Raw genomic sequence first — 19,050 nt, forward strand, 5'->3', positions numbered from 1 at the left:
CCTCTGGCCACAAGCTGCTTCATTTGAGTCACTTAATTCAGCTTAAGCCTGGCTTTTGCAAAACCATAATGATCCCGGCTGAAATAAATACTCAAATTCTGCACTGGCTTAATTCCATTAAAGCACTACCCAGATCCTTTTGCAACCTGGCCGTTAAAGCTCACCTAAATTAAGGAATTGGGCTAATTGCTTTCACACCGCGATTTTGAAAGCGACGGGACGGGATGGAAGGTTCCAGAGCGAGCGCAGGTGCTGACAGAGCAGGTGCGACCCCTGCCCGGTGAGGAGCCCCAGGCTCAGAGCCCCGGAGCAGCGCTCCCCGCCCGTGGCCCTGGCCCAGGACACCAGCTGGGTTGTGTAAGAGCCGCGGAGCCGGGAGCAGCGGTTACACAAGCGCGTCCCGGCCGTGCCTGCGGTGTCACGGCAGGACAGAGCCGGCAGGGCTCACGCAAAACCTCCCCAGCGGCCGCGGGACGCTGCGGCTCGGGGGGATCAGAGCTCAGCTGGCTCCTTCCCCGCGAACCGGACGCGTCTTTGGACTGAACAATTCATGCCCACGGTAGTGGGGGGCACGGTGCAGCCTGGCCGGCCTGCCAAGGCCAGCGGGACTGCGAGGATGTGAATTGGGGACAGAAAGGTTCCCGGGGCTTGGACGGCGCAGGCGGCCAGCGGGCCGTGACTCAGCACAAAGAGCCGGCCAGGTCCTCAGCACTGCTGGGCTCCAAATAAACAAACTCACCCTTTCACCCTGACCTCTTTAGCAAATGAAGAGACCCAAAAAATCGAGGTCAAGGCACTTAAGCCATCTTTCACCGGCCCTTCTTGACCCCACCCCATCTGAAAAAACATTATTCCTGTCTCTTTTCAGCTGTGCGGAAGCCACACAAAGCCCAACACCTAAACCAGAAGATACAAGACCCAGTACCCCTAAGGACAGATATATCTTTAATTAATCATTATTCCATTTCTAAATTACCAGCTGCAAGAGGCTTTCAGATCATTTAAAGCCCGTGTCTCCAAGAGGCAGAGCTGACTCATCAGGGAGGCGCAGGATGTGTTCACTTACGGGACCTTGTGGGAATTATCAGGCTCCTGGGCTCACGTCGCTTAAAGCCAAGATTCCCTTGGACCAGGTGTCATGGAAGGGCAGTTCCCAGCACTAGCTTCCCCCTCCATGACAGCTCTCAGAGACACCAGGAGCCAGGAGGGACCTTACTCCTGGAGGAGAGCAGCCACCAGAGCTCTGCCAGCTCTGCAAAGGGCCGGGGAACACCTCTGTGGGTGAAACAGGCTCCATCAAACACCCTGGGGCTGCACACTGAGCCCTGAGCCGCTCCTGTTCAACAAGCAGAGGCTGCTCTGGCACCTGCACGTCACCTGTCCTTGAGAACTCCGTCCTTCCCACGGGATGGCACTCCCGGGGCAGCAGAGAGGGCTGTGGGCACCCTGAGCGCAGGGTTTGTCCCCGCGTTTGTCAGGGCAAGAGTTCAGCCGGCTCTGAGGCAGGGATTGCATCATGCAGCAGCACCACGGCAGTGATCCTGCAGTGATGTTGTCACACCAACGAGTCACCAGCAACTCTGGCCTGCGGGACTTTTCCTGGAGGACGCAGCACTGGAGCTGACGCCTCATTCACCCGCGGGGTGAATTCACCGCGGGGCCGGGGGTCCGTGCGGGTTTCCGAGGGGCTTCGGGAGCCATCTGCTGTCATCAGCCCAGATTACAGCGAGGGGATGACGGGCACCAGACGGGCTCCGCTCCCTCCCGCCTTCCCACAATCACTGAGGTTGGAAAAGATCTCCAAGATGATCGAGCCCAACCTGTGAATGATCCCCACCTCGTAAACCAGACCAGAGCACCGAGTGCCATGTTGAGTCATTCCCTGGACACCTCCAGGGATGGAGACTCCACCACCTCCCTGGGCAGCCCCTGCCAATGTCTAATCACCCTTTCAGTGAAGAAACTCCTCCCGAGAAAATACCCAAATTTAACTACAAGCAGAAATAAGAGCCCCTCAGGGAAATCACCACCTCACCCAGAAGGACTGGGAGTTCTCCATAGGAAACACAGTGCTTCCAACACAGGCAAGGACTCCACTGGAGGGTCTGCAGTGAGCTGAGATGGGGTTCCAGCCCCCCAGACCCATCGGGTCCTGGCATTAATCCCAGCTCCCACAGGCCCAGGTGGGAGCAGCAGGGCACTCCCCCTGCTCAGAGGGCGCGGCAGAGCTGCAGGGAGCGTGGCACAGGACAGGGAGATGCTGGGGGGTGCTCACAGTGCTTTGGGAACTGAGAGGCTTTGTTCCTCTGCAGGCAGCAGAGTGGCACTGGGCCTGGCACGGCACCGTGCCCGTGTCCCAGCCTGACGCTGGCCCTGGCAGGACAAGCATGCAACCCCAGTGGGCTCAGGATGGTGAGGGTGAGAGCCCCAGGGCTTCAGCACGATGAGTGTGCAAGGCACAGCTGTCTGCCAGCATGGAGTGTGAGTGTGCAAGGTGAACCCCTTTGCCAGCACAGTGGCTGGGCAAGGTGGGCCCCTCTGTCTGCATGGTGAGTGAGCAGAGCACGTCTTTGTCCAGCATGGTGAGTGTGCAAGGCACGTACAAGGTGTGTACCAGGTGTGTACAGGGTGTTTGAGTTCCGGGAGTCTGTTTCCAATATGTCTGTGTCCCAGCTGTTTCTGTATCCCAGGTGTTTCTGTGTCCCAGGAGTTTCTGTATTCCAGATGTTTCTGTATTCCAGGTGTTTCTGTGTCTGTATTCCATGTGTGTCTGTATTCCAGGTGTTTTCTGTATTCCTGCTGTTTCTGTGTCTGTATTCCAAGTGTTTCTCTATTCCAGCCGTTTCTGTGTTCCAGATGTTTCTGTATTCCAGGTGTTTCTATTCCAGGTGTTTCTATTCCAGCTGTTTCTCTGTTCCAGCTGTTTCTGTCCCAGCTGTTCCTGGGTGCCGCGGCCCCCCCGGGCCGGCAGGGGGCGCAGGGGGCGCGGGGCGCATGCGCGGGGCGGGGCGGGCGGAAGCGCGGCCGAGGGCGAGGGGCGCCCATGGGGCTCCTTAAAGGCGCCGCCGGCGCGGAGCCGCCTCCCGGTCCCGGAGGGACGCGCCAAGCCTGGCTGGAATGAGCAGGTGGGGCGGAACCCCCGGCACTTCCCCCGACACCCCGTCCCCCCCACGTCATCCCCCCTCGTGGTGCGGCACGCGTGACCGCTGCCTCAGTTTCCCCCGGTGTCGGGGCCCGTGCGGCCGCGGAGGGCGTGGAGGCGGCCGCAGGGACCCCCGGGCTCCTCTCACGGGGAGGGGGCGCGCCCCGGGACTGTCGGGGCTGCAGATGCTGCAGAGGGAGGTGTAGGGCCAGGGGAGGGGGCACAGCCCTGGGCTGGGGGGCTCCGAGCCCTGATGGGGGCACGAACCCCTCAGGCGGCTGCAGGCTCCAGGCAGGGGGGCAGAAACCGCGCAGGGGCTCGGCCCCAGGACTGGGGGCTGCCCCGCCGGGGGTTCCCCAGGGCAGAGCGCCGGGCTGCCTCGGGGACACAGCAGAACTGTCCCTGTCCCGGGCCAGGCTGCCTCGGGGACACAGCAGAACTGTCCCTGCTCCGGGCCAGGCTGCTCGGGGACACAGCAGAACTGTCCCTGCTCGGGGACACAGCAGAACTGTCCCTGCCCCGGGCCAGGCTGCCTTGGGGACACAGCAGAACTGTCCCTGTCCCGGGCCAGGCTGCCTCGGGGACACAGCAGAACTGTCCCTGCTCGGGGGCACAGCAGAACTGTCCCTGCTCCTGGCAGAGCGGTCTGTGCCCCAGCTGGAGGGGATCCCCCCCGGGCTGCAAGGTGGGGACCCCGCTTCACAGCCCCGAGGCTGGAGCAGCCCAGGGCCAAGGGGATCCCCCACAGGATTTCCCTCTGGCTCGGGGCTGGAGTCAGCTGGGCCCTTCCAGCCCGGCAAGACCCCCTTGAGCTTCCCCGCAGGCCCCCGACCCTGGGAATTGTTTGCATTGATCACCTTAACCCGTGTTTGTTTTCCCCCTTGTTGTCACCGTGCCATAGCCAGCCCCACTGACACACCAGGCGGAGCAGGGCTCTGGGTTTGGGGGCATATTTTAGGGCTCTGGGTTTGGGGGCATATTTTAGGGCTCTGGGTTTAGGGGCATATTTTAGGGCTCTGGGTTTGGGGTCATATTTTACCCTGCACGGAAAAGGGAGCAGCTCCCAGCTGAGAGGGGAGCTTGGACACAAACAGGAAGCCCAGGAGGTGCCCCAGTGCCCCAGCACCAGCAGCAGGGCTCTGTTGGGGCACGTCACAAGGAGTGAGTTTATCAGGTGGGGCAGAGCTGGGAGCGAGAGATTTCCCCTGGCTTGCGTCAGGCCGAGCAGGAGGGCTGGCTCACAGCGAGGATCCGGAGGCAGCGCCCTGCCCGTGGCACGGTTTTGCAATGGCTGTGGGGTCAGCGGGGCACGTGCCACGCTGCCCTCCCATGATGGGCACGCTGGTGCCCAAAGAGCACCCACATCCTGGGGCACTGCAGGGTGTGGGCTCAGGCCAGGCCCGGCTCCCCGTGGGGCTGGCACATGTGCAGGGCTGGGGTGGATCCAGCTCTCCCAGCGGGGCTGGTGCCTGTGCCAGGACAGAGCCAGCTCCCGGGGGGGGGCTGGCACGTGTGGCTTCAGGATAGACCTGTCCCAACTTGCAGCCTTGGTCACCCAACAATTCCTGAGCCCGTAAAGGAGAGATTTATGACTTCTCTGACCTTGCGAATTGATGAGTCAGATGGTGAAGGTTTTTTGCTGCATTCCCAGGCTTTAAAGAACCCTGGGTTCCCAGAGCCTGGAAGCTCTCCTGCTATGGCCCTGTCCCAGCATGATAATGATCCCCAGGCTGCAGCGAGGGGGAGCAGCTGGTGCTGAGTGTGCTGAGGGTCACTTCTCCACATCCTTCTCCCTGGGAAGGGTGTGATATCCCCTGCTTCCCGAGGGCAGCACACCAGCCCTGGAGGCTGCAGCCTTGCCAAGCCCCAGCGGGATCAGGCAGGAGGTTTCAGATGCCTAAACCCTTCCTGGGATTCTTGTTGCAAACTCACGAGGGGGATCTCCCCCTCCCTGGTGTCCTGCCATGGCTGCACTGGGCTCTGCTGCCATCCCAGCCAGAGCTGGGGAGGGCTGTCACAGCATGGCTGATCTTTGGACTTTGTTCCTTCCTTTCCTTAATTTTCCGAGAGCAGGGAGGGGACAGTCCTCCTTCCCCAAGGACATGGAAGGCTGGACTGTCTCCACCTCTCCAGCCAGGCTGGGCCTGCTGCCAGTGTGGGGCCAGGGGGTGTTATCAGGGCTGGGCTGGCCCTGGGAGCCAGTCCCTGTCACCCCCCAGGCCGCCCTGATTATGGGGGGCCCTCAGTGCCGTGTGCTGCAGCGATAGCACGGCGGGCGTGGGACACCTGTGGGACACTCTGCAGGGCTGGGGATGCTGGGGGGGCTCCCAGGGGGCCTCATCCCTGGACAGGGACCCCCAGGCTGGAGCATCCCCTGCCCTGTGTTGCAGGGGGACAGTGCCATGGCTGAGAAGCTGCCACCGAGCCCCGGCGGGGGCATCACGCCACTGCAGCAGATGCTGGCCTCGGGGACAGGGGCCATCCTCACCTCCCTCTTTGGTGAGCATGGTGGGGTGGGTGCCAGGGGGGTGGGGGGCTGGCACGGGGCTGGCACGGCTAAGGGATGGTGTCTTTGCAGTGACGCCGCTGGACGTGGTGAAGATCCGGCTGCAGGCCCAGAGGACCCCCTTCTCCAAAGGTAACCCTGCTTGGGGCAGGCTGGTGAGCAGCCCACAGGGGTGTCTCACACAGCTGGCACAGCTGGTGGCAGGGTGTCTCTGCTCTGGAGCGTGGGGCCATGGTGAGGTGCCAGGTTAGCGTGGGCCCCTTGTCCTCACGGGCCTGGGGGCCCTGCTGGGGGAGCTGGGCTGGCGCTTGGCTCTGTCCTTCCCCCTCCACAGCCCTGTGCCTGGCAGCCCCCAGCCCTCCAGAGGCTCAGCCTGCTGCAGCTGCTGGCCTTTGTTCCAGTCTCCATGCTGCTCCCCTTGGGCTCTGCCCCTTCCTGTGGGGTCACTGGGCTGGGGCTGGCCCCAAGGGACTGGTTTGGTGACAATAGGAACTGCTTGGGAAGTGGCTGTGGGGGCATGCAGTCACCCCCAGAGCTGTCCTGCTGCCCAGCCCCGGGTGGTGGCGTGTCCCCTGTGGTTGCTCAGTGTGTCCCCATTGTGTGTTTCAGTGTTGGCAGCGCAGTCAGTGCCCTGGGGCGCTCAGCCGGCCACATGTGAGTACGCCGGGGGCTCCTGCTGCCAGTGGCTTTGCTTTCCCAAGCCTTCATCCTGGTTTGCTTCTCCACTGGTGGTGGCTTGGGCTCCTCTGGCTGTGGGGACATCCCTGCACTATGGGGGCTGACACTGTCCCCAGCCCAGGCTGCCCTGCAGCCCTGCTTTGAGGCTGGCTGTGCCACATCTATGGGGATCTGTTGTGCAGCTGGCCTGGCTGTCTGTGGTCTTGTCACTCTGTCCTGCTGCCACATCAAAGTCCCCTTGGATTTCTATTGCCTGGTGTCCCTTGTGCCTGGCTTGGGAGCACAGTGGAGGGGCCGGTGCTGATGTCCCCACTGTGCCAGGGCAGCAGAGCCAAGACCAAGTGAGGCATGAACCCTCTCCCACTGCTGGCAGTGGGTCCTGCTGTGTGCCCACCCCTGCCATGGAGCTGGGTGTCCCCATCCCTGGCTCTGGCCATGATCAGACCCTTGCTGCAGGGTTGTTCCTCTCCTGGTCTTAGACTGGTCCACACTGGGCTCAAGCACTGAGGGTTTGGCTCCCTCCTGGAAGATGTGGCAGCTTTGAGATCAATGAGGGCATGGGGCAGAGGGGAAGGGTCTCCTGTGTGATGGCAGTGCTGTTGTTTCCTCCTCAGGGAAGTGTTTCCTCTACTGCAACGGGCTCATGGACCACCTGTACGTCTGCCAGAACGGCAACGGCTGCACCGCCTGGTACAAGGCCCCCGGCCACTTCACTGGCACGCTGGTAGGAGCTCCAGGCATGGCCAGGGGCCTCCCCACCCCAGAGGGGTGTCAGGGTGTTTTCTGGGGGTTGTTTGTCCTTCTCCCACCTGTAACTGCTCTCCCTGGTGCTCTGCTCTCTCCCAAGGATGCCTTTGTGAAGATCACACGCAATGAGGGCATCAGATCTCTGTGGAGCGGCTTGCCCCCCACCCTGTGAGTCTGGGGATTCTGGCTGCTACCACCTGCCCAGGCACACAGGTCCCAAGCCCCCTGCCAGCCCCTAGGGAGGGCATGTGCCCCTCACTGCCCTTCTCCTCCTCGCAGGGTCATGGCCGTGCCAGCCACCGTGATTTACTTCACCACCTATGACCAGCTCCGGGACTACCTGCACGCCCGGATGGGGAGCTGGAACCACTACATCCCCCTGCTGGCTGGGGCCCTCGCCAGGCGTGAGTGCCCCTCCTCTCTGGGGTCCCCCCGTGCCCCCTCAGTGCCCACATTCAGTGCCTGGCTCTCCTGGCACGGTGCTGGTGGCTCTGGGACGGCCGCTGGAGCGGACGGAGCTCATTCCCCGTGTCCCTCGTGTTGCAGTGGGTGCCGTGACAGTCATCAGCCCCCTGGAGCTGATCCGCACCAAGATGCAGTCCCAGCAGCTCAGCTACCGTGAGCTGCGTGTGTGCATCCAGTCAGCAGTGGCCCAGGACGGCTGGCTGTCCCTCTGGAGGGGCTGGGGACCCACCGTGCTGCGGGACGTCCCCTTCTCGGGTATGCCTGGGGCCACTGGGCTGTGGGGGGCCCAGGGCAGCCCTGTGCTGCTGGGGGGGTGCCCAGTGGTAGCCCTGGTGTCTCCTCTCCCCCAGCTCTGTACTGGTTTAACTACGAGCTGGTGAGGACGTGGCTCTGCAGGCAGGCCTGGCTGGACGGGGCCACGTTCATGGTCAGCTTCACATCTGGGGCCATCTCTGGCACGGTGAGTTTGGGACTCTGGGGCTCCCCTGGGGGGGGTTGGCGCCTGTGGGAGGGAGGAGTGGGGCTGGGATGGTGCTGGGAGGTGACAACAGAGCTGGCACTGGGCAGGAACCCCTGTCCTGGCTGACCATCCAGTGCCAACCCCACAGGTGGCCGCGGTGCTGACACTGCCCTTCGACGTGGTCAAAACGCAGCGGCAGATTGAGCTGGGAGACAGTGAGGTGCACCCAGGTGAGGGGCCAGGCTCCAGGGGGGCAACCAGCACTGCCCATGGGTGCCCCCCAACCCTCACCTGCTCCCCTCTCCCCGCAGTCACAGCCTCCAAGCCTTCCTCCACCTGGCTGCTCATGCAGAGGATCCGCGCCGAGTCTGGCACCCGGGGGCTGTTTGCAGGTGAGGATGTGCCCTGGATGTGCCCTGGATGTGCTGAGGTTCCAGGTGCTCTGGTGTCACCCCAGGGCTCACAGCACTGTCCTTGCAGGGTTCCTACCCCGTGTCATCAAGGTGGCACCTGCCTGCGCCATCATGATCAGCACCTATGAATTTGGCAAGAGCTTCTTCCAGAAGCTGAACCAGGAGCAGCAGCTGCGGGGATTGTGAGCAGGCCTGGGGCAGGGCTGGCTGTGGCCGTGCCCAGGGGACAGTGCCAGGTGTCCCAGGAGCAGCGATCCGCACTCGGCCGTGCAGAGCCCAAGTGCCTTCGTTCCTGCTCTGCCTCCCGCTGCCCGCACACGGAGCCAGGGCCAGCCTGCCCCACTCCCTGTCCCAGCCACTCTGGGGGACATCTGTGCCTGCTGCTGTGACACTGGGGGGATATGGAGCCCCCCACACCCATCCCTTGGGGCTGGACAGATGCTGCTGCTGGATTCATGGACACTCTCGCAAGGATGGGGTGTCCCAGGAGCCTTGGCCTGGCAGGAGATGGAGCTGGGGCTCTGGCAAGGACCAAACCCCAGAGCTCGGGGGCTTCTCTGCCTGCCTGGGCCCCCCAGCCCTGCTCTGCCTGGGGATCTGCCCCTCCTGACCCATCACTCACACACAGCCTCGCCTTGCTGGCTCTGCATGGCATGGGGACACGTCAGGACCCTCTCCCTGCCTCTGGACCTCTGCTCCCACTCGGGATGTCCCCATCCCCTGTCAGACCCTGTGTGGGGACAGACCTCACTGCTGCTCTGGGGGGCCATTGGGGCCCCCCTGCCCCATCCTTCCACTGCAAGGGCCTGCCCCCCTTACCCCGGGACTCATGGAGGGAACTTCTCATTTCTTAAATAAAATAATTGTCTCTTAAGTGGAAGGATTTCTCTCTGTGTGCCGGGGAGCTGTAGAGACACCTGTGGGGTGACAGCCACAGCCCTGTTGTGTGGGCATGGTCCTGTCACCCACAGGATCCCTGCTGGGTGTTTACTGGGGGCTAGGGGACCCCAGGACCAGCTGCTGGGCCAGGGGCTGCCCCAGCCTCGGTGGTCTGCTGTGGCCCAAAGATGCTCTCCCTGCCCAGAGGGGCTGCAGGAGCTCACTGGGTGCCCCAACATCCTTGCCTGGGCCAGGACCTTGTGGCAGGGGGGGCACAAGGGGTCTGTTCCCCTCTGGGGAGGGGGGTGACAGGCCAGCTCTGCTTGCTGCGTTTATTGATTCCTTTTGCTCCAACAAGGCAGATGGGGCTGAAATAAAAACCAAAATCACCCAAAACAACCCAAAACCCAGGGGAGGACGGGGAGGAAGGGGAAAGAAGGATCCTCCCCTGTTGTGGGGATGCTGCTGCAAGGGGGGCAGGCAGCCCCGCACAGTGCAGGGGAGCTGGGGGAGGCCAGGCAGGCGCAGCCCGGGTGGGCACCAGGGGCTGAGCAGGACGGACAGCGGGGCCACGCCGGACCCTCACCCTGGAAGGGGCCTGGCCCCGACCCCCCCTCTCTCCCCAGCAGCTGTCACTGCCAGTGTCCCCCCACCGTGGCACAGTTCGTTCCCCCCAGTCCTGCACCCCCATCCCAGCAGGTCCGTGTCTCCAGCCGGGGTCCAGGGTGGGGTCTCAAGGTGGGGAGGGAGCTGCCCGTCCCCAGCCTCCCCGGTGGGATCAGCGAGTCCCTCGTCGTGCCCGGGGTGCGAGGGGGGCCGAGCTCGGTCAGTCCTGCGCCGTCAGGCGGGGCCGGGGGGCGGCGCGGGGGCCGGGGGTCTCAGCTGGGGCTGCGGGTCGGGCTGGCTTCCGTGCTGTCGCTCACCAGGCACTCGTTGGACTTGAGGCTGGCCAGGGACTTGCAGCTGGGCAGGGAGGCCAGGGAGCCGCAGAGCCCCAGCATGGAGGGCGTGGGGTCCTTCCCTGCGGGCAGAATGGGGTGTCACAGGGGGCTCGGCCTCGTGTCCCTGCCCTGCCACCCCGGGGGGACAGGGACCACCTCTCCGGGGCCACCTGGGTGTCCCTGCACTGCTGGGGCAGCATCCCAACCATGAGGAGGGGGCTGCTGGAGGGTCCTGACACGGGGTGCATGGGGGGATATGTGCTGAGTCCCGGGGGCGCCCTATGGTGGGTGGGGGGGGTCTTACCCAAGGGCCCCCAGGGCTCCCCTTCGCGCTTGCCCTCGCCCAGGCGCTGGGAGTCGGAGCTGAGGCTGTTCTCGGCCGAGAGCTGGTCGGTGCTCACGAAGCTGTGCCTGCAGGGGGACAGCTCTGAGCCCCCTGGGGCTGGCACAGCTCTTCTGCCCCTCCCTCACCCTGTGTCCCCCCACCCCGGGGCAGGGCAGGGTGCTTGGCAGGTCTCTGCCCTCACTGCGAGCTTACCTTCTGTAGAGTTTGCTGTCCGAGCCGCTCTCGTTGCCATTGAGGGTCCCCAGGGAGGGCCACTGGTTGACCAGGGGTGTCACCATCTCCTTGGAGAGCTGGGCCAGCTGTGGGTTCTCGCAGGGGATCAGCCCCGTCCTGCAGCAAAGGCGGGTGCTCAGCACCTGGCACAGCCACCAGTGCCAGGGCCCTGCCAGGTGATGCGGCCCACAGGACACGTGGGGCACTGGGGACACCCAGGGCCTGTGGGGCAGCCCACAGGGACCCCCAGCCCCCCGAGCCCCCCGGCAGTGGGTCCCCACTCACAGCTGCTCCTGCAGCTCCAGGATGACGCCCTCCAGCTCCCTCTTCTCCAGCTGGTTCTGCACCATCACCTCCTCCAGCCGGAGCTTCAGCCGCTTGTTCTCCGCCTCCAGGTCCTTCAGCTGCGACTCCCTCAGCCTCACCAGCTCCTCCAGGTACCCCTGTGGGAGGCCACCGTCAGTGGTGCCCCGCTGCCACCACCCTCAGTGTCCCCAGGGCCCTCCAGAGTGACAGGGAGTGGCTGGGTCACTGCAGCAGCAGGAGGAAGGGCTGAGGGTACCACTGAGGCAGAGATGCTCCAGGCTGGAGCATCCCGGGGAAGCTGATACCCTGCTGGCCCCAGCCTGGTACCTTTTGGGCATAAACAATGCGGAATTTCTGCTCCATCTTGCGCCACTTGTTGTACCAGCTGTCCTCGTCGGTGACCAGGGGCAGGTAGGGGTGCTCAGGTGAGCTGTCCTCGCTCGTGCTGCTCTCCACACTGCCCCGCTCCTCCTCCTCGCTCAGGTAGTCATAGCTGGGGGGTGTGGGGGTTCAGCAGGGCTGTCAGGGGTTCAGGGAGCCCCATCGTGGTGCTGGGGCAGAGACAGGGGGGTCCCCACCCCAGGAAGGGCAGCCCAGCTCCTACCTCTGCGTGAACTTCAGGTAGGGCGTGTAGTCGATGACCACGGGCGTTTTACCGTCCATCACCTCTCCCTTCAGGCAGAAGCTGAGCAGAGGCAGCAGGAGAAGGTCAGGGAACCCCGAGGTTGTCACCTGGGGCCTGTGTCCCGCTGTGCCACCTGTCCCTACCTGAAGTCGATGGCGCTGAGCCCGATGAGCATCCCCGTGAGCACCGTGGACTCCTCCCGCAGCATGATGGCCCCGTCATCGTAGAACCGCCTGGGGGGACCGCACGGCTGGATGTGCCCCCTAAAACCCACCCTGGCACCCCAAAACCCACCCCAGCACACCCACACACCCCGGTGCAGGTGTGGCCGTGGCCGGCAGGGCCGGGGCTGCTCACCTGGTGGTGCGAGTGTCCCTCAGGGCCGTGGAGATGTACTCGGACATTCGCTTCTCCATCAGCGCCACGCGGATCCAGGCCCGGCCCTGCGAGGCAGCACCCGGGCAGTGCTGAGGGTGGGGGCTGCCTCGGGGGGCCCCACATTCCCACCCAGCCCCAGGAGTGACTTTCAGCTCATTTTTTGGTACCATGGGGACCCAAAGCTGCTGTTGTGTCCCAAGGGCCCTGTGGTGTGGGAGGGAGCTGCAGGAGGGCAGGGGAGGGGAGCAAAGTGGGGGCACAGAGGAGTGGGGATGGGGATGGGGATGGGGATGGGGATGGAGAAGGGTCCATGTACCAGGGTCAGGGTGGAGGGTATGGAAACGGGGGCAGGCCTAGAAATGGGGACAGGGACAGGGACAGGACTGGTGCCTTCCTGACCTTGGCCCTGGAGGTGCTGATGTTCTCCATGTTCTCGATGCTGCTGACGCAGTTGTTGGGGACCTTGCTGCAGGCCAGGCGGATGTAATCCCAAAACCCGCGCTGTCCATCAGAGCTGAACCAGCTGACAGGGCCTGCGGGCACCCACGGGCAGCTCAGGGGCTGCTGTGCCAGCAGAGCCCCTCCAGCAGAGCTGGACACCCTTCCTGGTGCGTCCCCATCCACCACAGGACACTGGGATGGGCACAGGGACAGCCCTGGGGGCCACCACTACCTTTGAAGCGGTGGCTGAGGATCTGCTCGAGGATGGCAGCGAAGTTAACGAACTCCTCGGAGGAGTCATCGATGGGATCCGCCGTGTACTTCTCCAGAAGGGTCTTCACCGAGAACCTGGCGTGGGAGGGGACGGGTGTCACAGCAGGGAGGGGACACCTCCAGCCCTGGCACGGTCAGGGTTTCCAGCAAAGCTCTTTTCCAGCTGTTGGCTCCCGCTCCCGGCAGCGGGAAGAGGGCGTCGGGCTGGGCTGTGGCTCGGTGACCCCCCTGTCCCCGCGTCCCCAGGGACCCCGCTGCTCCCCGCCGTGCAAGTGGCCAGGAAGGGCGAACAAAGGCCCCCTTCCTCCCGGCCGTGCGCGGGCGGTGATGGCTTCCCCTTCCGCCCGGCCGCTCGTGCTCGGGGCTCAGCGGTGCCGAGGACGTGGCACGGAGCAGGCCAGGGCAGCACGGGGCAGGTGTTTGCCTGGGGGCATCGCCCCTTCTGTGGGCGCTGTGGGTCACGGCTGCCGGGGGATCCCCGTGGCAGCAGGTGGAGGGGGTCCCATGCTGGCACTGAGGGCTGGAGGTGTCCTGGTGGAGATCCAGAGCGTCTCCATGTGCTGACAATGGGGTCTTTGGGTGCCCCATGCCATGGCAAGGAGATCCATTGGGTGCCCATGTCATGGCAGTGGGGGCTGGAGGTGCCCCGTGCCACGCTGAGGAGCTCTGGGGTCCCCAGACCTCAAATGAGGCCCTGGGGGTCCCTGCCAGGCTGCCCAGGCCTGGGTACCTCCCACATTCCCCCGGCCCTGGGCCAGGCTCCAGCACCCCCAGCACCAGCAGCCCCTCACCAGCCCCCCGGGGGTGTCACCCCAGCCCCGCACCCGGGCAGGAGCCCCCCGCCCCCCCCCAGCCCCGTCCCTGCACCCCATTCCTGCCCCCCCCATCCCGGTCCAGCCGCGAGTCTCCATGACAACGCTCATCCTCCATCCTTCATCCCCCATCCCCGCCGCTCCGGGGCCCTGACGTCACTTCCTGGGCCCCCGCCCGCATGGGGGTCCCCAACCCCAGCCCCCCCCCCCCGCACCCCGCCGCCCCCAGCACCCCCCTCACCCTCCGCACCCCCCCGCCATCCCCCGTGGCCCCCGACATCCGCGCGCCGGCCGCCTCCATGTTGTCACTGTGTCCCCCGCCCTCTGTCTCCCCTTTCACGATCCCCCCACAGCCCCTGTAGATCCCCGCAGCCCCCCCGGGACCCCCCAGAACCCCCCGGAACCCCCCAGAACCCCCTGGAACCCCCTGGAACCCCGCACCGCCGCAGCCCCGCGGCCCCGCGCCCCCCCCCCCCCGCTTTCCCGCATCCCCATCCTCCTCCTCCTCCCCCCCTCCAAACCTGAATTTCCCCCCCTCAAAAAGCGACTGCAGCCACAACAAACCCCCCCAAAGGGTGAAGGGGCGGCGGGGGGGGAGGGATGAACCCCCCACCCCTCCCCGCCACGGCCCCTCCCCGCCCCCCATCCCCTCCATCCCCACCGCCGGTGGTCGCTTCTCCCTCCCCCCTCTCCTCCTCTCCTCTCCTCTTCCCCCTCTCCTCATTTTGCGGTGCTCCCCCCCGGCCGCCCCCCACCTGCAGACGGTGATGAGGTTTTTCCTCTCCACGGCGATGTTCCTGGAGGAAGCTTTCTTGGAGGAGAGCCCCAGAGCCATGGCAGCCGGCACCCAGCTCGCTTCCATCCAGCGGCCCCGGCGCCGCGGCCACGGGCGGGCGATGCCCCTTCCCCCGTGGGGACCCCCCCGGCCCGCGGCCCCCCGCTCCGCGCAGGCTTTGCTCCGCCGGTGCCCACGCCACGGGCCGTGCGCCGCCCGCCCCCCCAAAGGGATGCTCTCCCCGCCCCCGGCCCCCCAAATCTCTCTCCGGGGGATGGGGGGGGGCACAACACACAGGGGAGGGCCGGGGTCCCCCCGGGGGTCACCCCCTGTCCCTCCCGGCATGATGAGACATTGCCGGGGGACCCCGTGGGTAAAGCCACGGGGAGGGGGCGCCCCCGGGGTTTTGGGGGGGGTCTTTTGCCCACCCCAGGCTCAGATCGGCACCCCCTGCCTTGCCCTGCCTCCATCCCCGTTTTGGGGGGCTGACATCACCCCCACCCCCCCCTCGGGGTCTGAGCCCCCACATTCACGGGGTGGGCGGGGGGTGACTGTGCCGAGGGGCAGCCCCCCCACCCCCCTTCTTCACCGTGCCTCAGTTTCCCTCCGTTGTTGTGACAGGGAAACCGGGGCGGGGCTGGTGAATCCCACAGCAGCCACATAAACCTCCACAGCCCCCAAATAAATCAGAGTCACCCTCAGCACGCAGACACCGCCGTGGGGACGTGTGCCACCTCCCTGTGCCCACCACCGGGTGCCACACGCCCGCTGTGCCCATGCCAAGGGGGGCTTGGCCAAGAGAACCCGGCTGGCGGGGACAGGTGGGCTCAGTGTGGGGAGGGACCCCCAAAATCCCCGAGGCTGTGCAGGGAGGGGAGCCCTTGGCAGTGCCCAGATAAGGCCGGGGCTGTTATCGGGACACCCAGACCCAGCACCACCCCTCTGTCCCCTGAGGGTGCCACCAGGTCCCCAGCGGGTGCAATTGAGGCTGGATGGGCCCCAGGCACAGCGGGGACAGCTCCGGTGCCACCTCACTGTGGGGGGACCCTGTGGGTGTCCCCAGGTATCGGGGCTGGGATGGGAATGTGTGTGTGCCCAGGTGTGTGTGTGTGCCCAGGTGTGTGCCCAGGTGTGTGTGTGCTCACCCATCTCACCCCTGCCCTGGGATTGGGATTTTGGGCCTGAGATCCTTCTAGGAAGGCTGCAAATGTAGAGAAACACACGTGTGTGTGTGTGTGTGTGTATGTGTGTGTACATCCATGGGTGTGCACACACACAGGGCCATGGGCCCCTCACATACACACACAGGTGTGCCCATGGGTGGGCACTAACACAGGTGTGTGTGTGTGTGTGTGCGTGTGTGTGTGTGTGTGTGTGTGTGTGTGTGTGTGTGTGTGTGTGCAAGGCTCACCCACCTCACCCTCACCCTGGGATTGGGATTTTGGGCCTGAGATCCTTTTAGGAAGGTTGTAAATGTAGAGACACACACGAGTGTGAGCACACACGTCCACAGGTGCGAGCACAGGTGCACACACACACACACACACACACACACACACACACACACAGGGCCATGGGCCCCTCACACACACACACACACACACACACACACACACACACAGGTGTGCCCATGGGTGGGCACTTACACAGGTGCACGCACCCCTGCCCTCCTCCAAAGCATCCCCCCCTCTCCAGGGCACCCCAATCCCATGGCACAGAGGGACACCCCATCCTCGTGTCCCCCCCGTGCCTCGTCCCCAGGGAACCTCCCCAGGAACCCCCTTTTTTTTCAAATTTGTTTTTTTTTAACGAGAACACCCCAACCCCGCAGAAAGGGAGGGGGGGACAACCGGGGGGATCCCGGGGATTCCCTGCAGGGAAACCCGGAGGTAAACAAGATTGGGGGGCCGGGGGGGGGGCAGCAGGAGCAGGTCCGGGGTGCCGGGCTGGGTGAGGGACGGACGGGAGGACAGCGGGAGCAGGCGGGGCTCAGCCGGGGCGCAGCTTTTGCAGATGTTGCACCCCGATAACCTTGTTTTTCCGGGGGGCCCGGGGGGGGGCGGGTGAGCCCGAGGGGGGCAAGATTAGGGAGGTGAGCGTGACTCAGGCATCGGCGTCTCACAGCCCGGGCACCGCAGAGAGAGCGCGGCAGGGCCGGCAGAGGCACCCCAGGGGTAGGTGCGGGGTCACCTCGGGGTGTCCCTGGGGCTGCCAGGGGGGACACGGGGTGGGCGGGGGGATGTGGGGCTGGGGGGGGCACGCTGGGCTGCCCCAGGGGGGTGTTGGGGAGGGAGGTGCTGCGGGATGGGGGATTTAGGCTCCAATGGAGCCACCAGAGGGGTCCCAGCCGTGTGGTGTGGATGGCCTGGGATGCGCGGGCTCCGTGCTGAGCCGTGCCGGGCACCTGAGGGATGAGAGATCCCAAATGTGCTGCCAGGGATGTATGGACTCCATAGGGAGCCCCGGGGCTGACCCACGGAGGGAAGGAGCAGTCCCAGGCTGCGCGGATGGTTTGGGATGTGCTGGCTCCAGGCAGAGCCCAGCGAGGAGGCAGGAGGGATCCCGGCCATGCCTCAGGGATGGTGTGGGATGTCAGGGCTCCACGGAGCCGTGGTGGCCGCGGGACGGATCCCGGTGACCGTGCGGGGATGGCGTGGGGTGTGCGGGCTCCGTGCTGAGCCGCGCGGGGCGTTTGGTGCAGGAGGGGTGAGCCCAGCCCTGAGCCTGGCAGGGGATGTATGGACCCCATAGGGTGGTACCCACTGAGGGGGGACCCCATGGGGCTGTACCCACTAAGAGGGACCCCAGCCGCGCCCTGGCTGCCGGGGGATGTACAGACCCCACGGGGACGGCGCTGGCTGTCGGTGCGGGGGCTGCGGGCTCCGTCCCGCACACACCGTGTGGGACAGGAGCCCCGCACCCGAGCTCCATCCTGCCGTGCCCGGGGCTGCAGCGTGGGCTCCGTGCGGGGCTCTGCGGGGATGTGTTCGGAGGCTCCCGGTGACCTCGCTGCCCGGTGCCGCAGCGCCCCGCGGCTCCCGGCCCCGCAGCCCGGCCCGGGGCGCTGTGGGGCAGAGCGGGGGGCAGCGGGTGGAGCGGGGCAGGGGCCGACGCCCGGTGTCGGGCGTTATCAGTGGGGCACAGCCCGGCGCACCGGGCTGATGCAAGAGCCGCCGGGGGGGCCCGGGACGGGCCGGGCTGGGGGGCCGGGGGCCGCCGGTCCCGGGGCCAGGCGGGGCAGGAAGGAGACGGCCGAGTCAGAGGCTCGCCGTCCATCCCGTGGCCCCGCCGCGGCTCCCGCGCCCCGCCGGGGATCCCGCGTGGCCCCAGCGGCGATCCCGCGGCCCCTGCGGGGTGTCCGGGACCCCAGCCCGGCTCCCGCCACCCCCGGCCGGGAGCGAGCTCCTGCATCACCCTGGTGAGATCGGGGGGGGGCTGGTACCCCCCAAAGCCGCCCATCGCCCTGACCTTGCTCCCGAGCCCCCCAGCGGGGTCGCCGGGCCGGGGTGGCGGGGGGCAGCCGGAGCCCCTCGGCCCCCCAGGCTGGGGGGGGTCCCCAGGGGGCGGCTCGAACTGTGGCTTTGGGGGTCCCGGACCCCTCCTCAGAGACTCGGGGCGGGGTCGGGCGGGGGTCAGAGGTGAGGGGGTTCCGGGGGGGGGTCCGGACCCTCCCGGGTCCCTCCGGGGCTGCCCCGGGGGGGGGGGCGGGGGGGGCGCAGTGCGGGCAGGGCGCCCCCTGGCGGTTGTCCCGGGGAGCAGCCCCGGGGCAGCTGCGGGGCGGAGGGGGGGGCAGAGGACACGCAGGGGACAAGGGGGACACAGGGGACACGTAGGGGACACAGGAGACAAAGGGGACACAGGGGATACGCAGGGGACACAGGGGTCACAGAGGACACAGGGGACACAGCGGGTGTGGGCACTGTGTGCTGCAGGGGATCTGGGGGCTGATGGAAGGGCGGCAGAGGGGCCTCCCCAGCCGTGCACCTGCGGGGGTTTGGGGTGCTCAGCCCGTCCGGGTTTTTTGGGGTGTCCTGTGAGCCCAGCTGTGCCTCAGTTTCCCCCCTTCTCCCTCTCCGCTCTGCCAGGGGCTGGGGCTGTGTGCTGGCAGATCAGGGCACTGCATGTGAGAACCCAGCCCGTGTGTGTGGGACTATATGGGATCCTCATACAGGTGCAAGGGGCTGCAGGGGGTTGTGTAGGACCCCTGACATGTGCGTGGGTCTATATAGGACCCCCACCCACACACGAGAGGGTCGTGTGGGACCGCAGCCCCTGAGCGTGGGTCCATACGGGGCCCGGCCCCGGCTGTGGGTCTGTGCAGGGGCTGACCCCGAGCGCAGGGCACGGTGTGCGTGGGCACGGGTGGCTCAGGGCAGCATGCCACGTCCCTGGTGGGAAGATCTGCCGTGTCCTGACGTCCGTTCCCATCCCGTTTGGTGACAGGGCAGGGCATGACCTCCCTGGGGACCCCCAAGCCCGGGCCCTCCCAGCCCGTGGGGAGCGGGTTAGGCAGGCGGGGGCTGCGGGAGCGGCCACGGCGTCCAGCCCCGGCCCTTGGGACAAACGCCATCCTGGGGGCACCGAGCGATGCCCAGCCCTTGGGACAATCCCGCGGGCACCGAGCGATGCCCTGCTCTCTGCTAACTTGTT

General features: G+C 66.0%; 3 protein-coding genes across 5 annotated transcripts; 1 reads left to right on the plus strand and 2 right to left on the minus strand.

Annotated features, from left to right (window-relative positions):
• The first annotated feature begins 3,030 nt into the window (after nucleotides 1-3,030).
• Nucleotides 3,031-9,285, plus strand: SLC25A39 (solute carrier family 25 member 39). Of its 2 annotated transcripts, XM_036399064.1 has the most exons (12): nucleotides 3,031-3,125; nucleotides 5,533-5,641; nucleotides 5,721-5,780; nucleotides 6,258-6,302; nucleotides 6,941-7,050; nucleotides 7,174-7,241; nucleotides 7,353-7,477; nucleotides 7,620-7,793; nucleotides 7,889-7,998; nucleotides 8,147-8,228; nucleotides 8,310-8,390; nucleotides 8,479-9,285. In XM_036399064.1, exons 2-12 carry the CDS (start codon nucleotides 5,545-5,547, stop codon nucleotides 8,595-8,597), a joined length of 1,071 nt encoding a protein of 356 aa, XP_036254957.1. In that variant the 5' UTR covers nucleotides 3,031-3,125; nucleotides 5,533-5,544; the 3' UTR covers nucleotides 8,598-9,285. The 2 variants fall into 2 exon arrangements, with proteins under 2 accessions (XP_036254957.1, XP_054373440.1); XM_054517465.1 differs by lacking the exons at nucleotides 3,031-3,125; nucleotides 6,258-6,302.
• A 323-nt stretch (nucleotides 9,286-9,608) lies between these two features.
• RUNDC3A (RUN domain containing 3A) lies at nucleotides 9,609-14,756 on the minus strand. 2 transcript variants are annotated; one of them, XM_036399101.2, is made up of 11 exons: nucleotides 14,381-14,753; nucleotides 12,773-12,888; nucleotides 12,499-12,632; nucleotides 12,079-12,164; nucleotides 11,865-11,954; nucleotides 11,701-11,781; nucleotides 11,424-11,589; nucleotides 11,076-11,233; nucleotides 10,770-10,907; nucleotides 10,536-10,642; nucleotides 9,609-10,311 (listed from the first exon to the last, which is right to left on the minus strand). In XM_036399101.2, the coding sequence occupies exons 1-11, from the start codon at nucleotides 14,743-14,745 to the stop codon at nucleotides 10,169-10,171; spliced, it is 1,584 nt and encodes a 527-aa protein (XP_036254994.2). In that variant the 5' UTR covers nucleotides 14,746-14,753; the 3' UTR covers nucleotides 9,609-10,168. The 2 variants fall into 2 exon arrangements, with proteins under 2 accessions (XP_036254994.2, XP_036254995.1); XM_036399102.2 differs by lacking the exon at nucleotides 10,536-10,642 and having other exon boundaries at nucleotides 14,381-14,756.
• Nucleotides 14,757-16,992: 2,236 nt separating this feature from the next.
• LOC118696515 (translation initiation factor IF-2-like) lies at nucleotides 16,993-18,970 on the minus strand. Its single transcript, XM_036398670.1, has 4 exons — nucleotides 18,966-18,970; nucleotides 17,555-18,170; nucleotides 17,240-17,464; nucleotides 16,993-17,124 (listed from the first exon to the last, which is right to left on the minus strand). Exons 1-4 carry the CDS (start codon nucleotides 18,968-18,970, stop codon nucleotides 16,993-16,995), a joined length of 978 nt encoding a protein of 325 aa, XP_036254563.1.
• Nucleotides 18,971-19,050: the final 80 nt, after the last annotated feature.

Source organism: Molothrus ater, chromosome 27, assembly GCF_012460135.2.
Source record: "Molothrus ater isolate BHLD 08-10-18 breed brown headed cowbird chromosome 27, BPBGC_Mater_1.1, whole genome shotgun sequence".
Classification (NCBI taxonomy): domain Eukaryota; kingdom Metazoa; phylum Chordata; class Aves; order Passeriformes; family Icteridae; genus Molothrus; species Molothrus ater.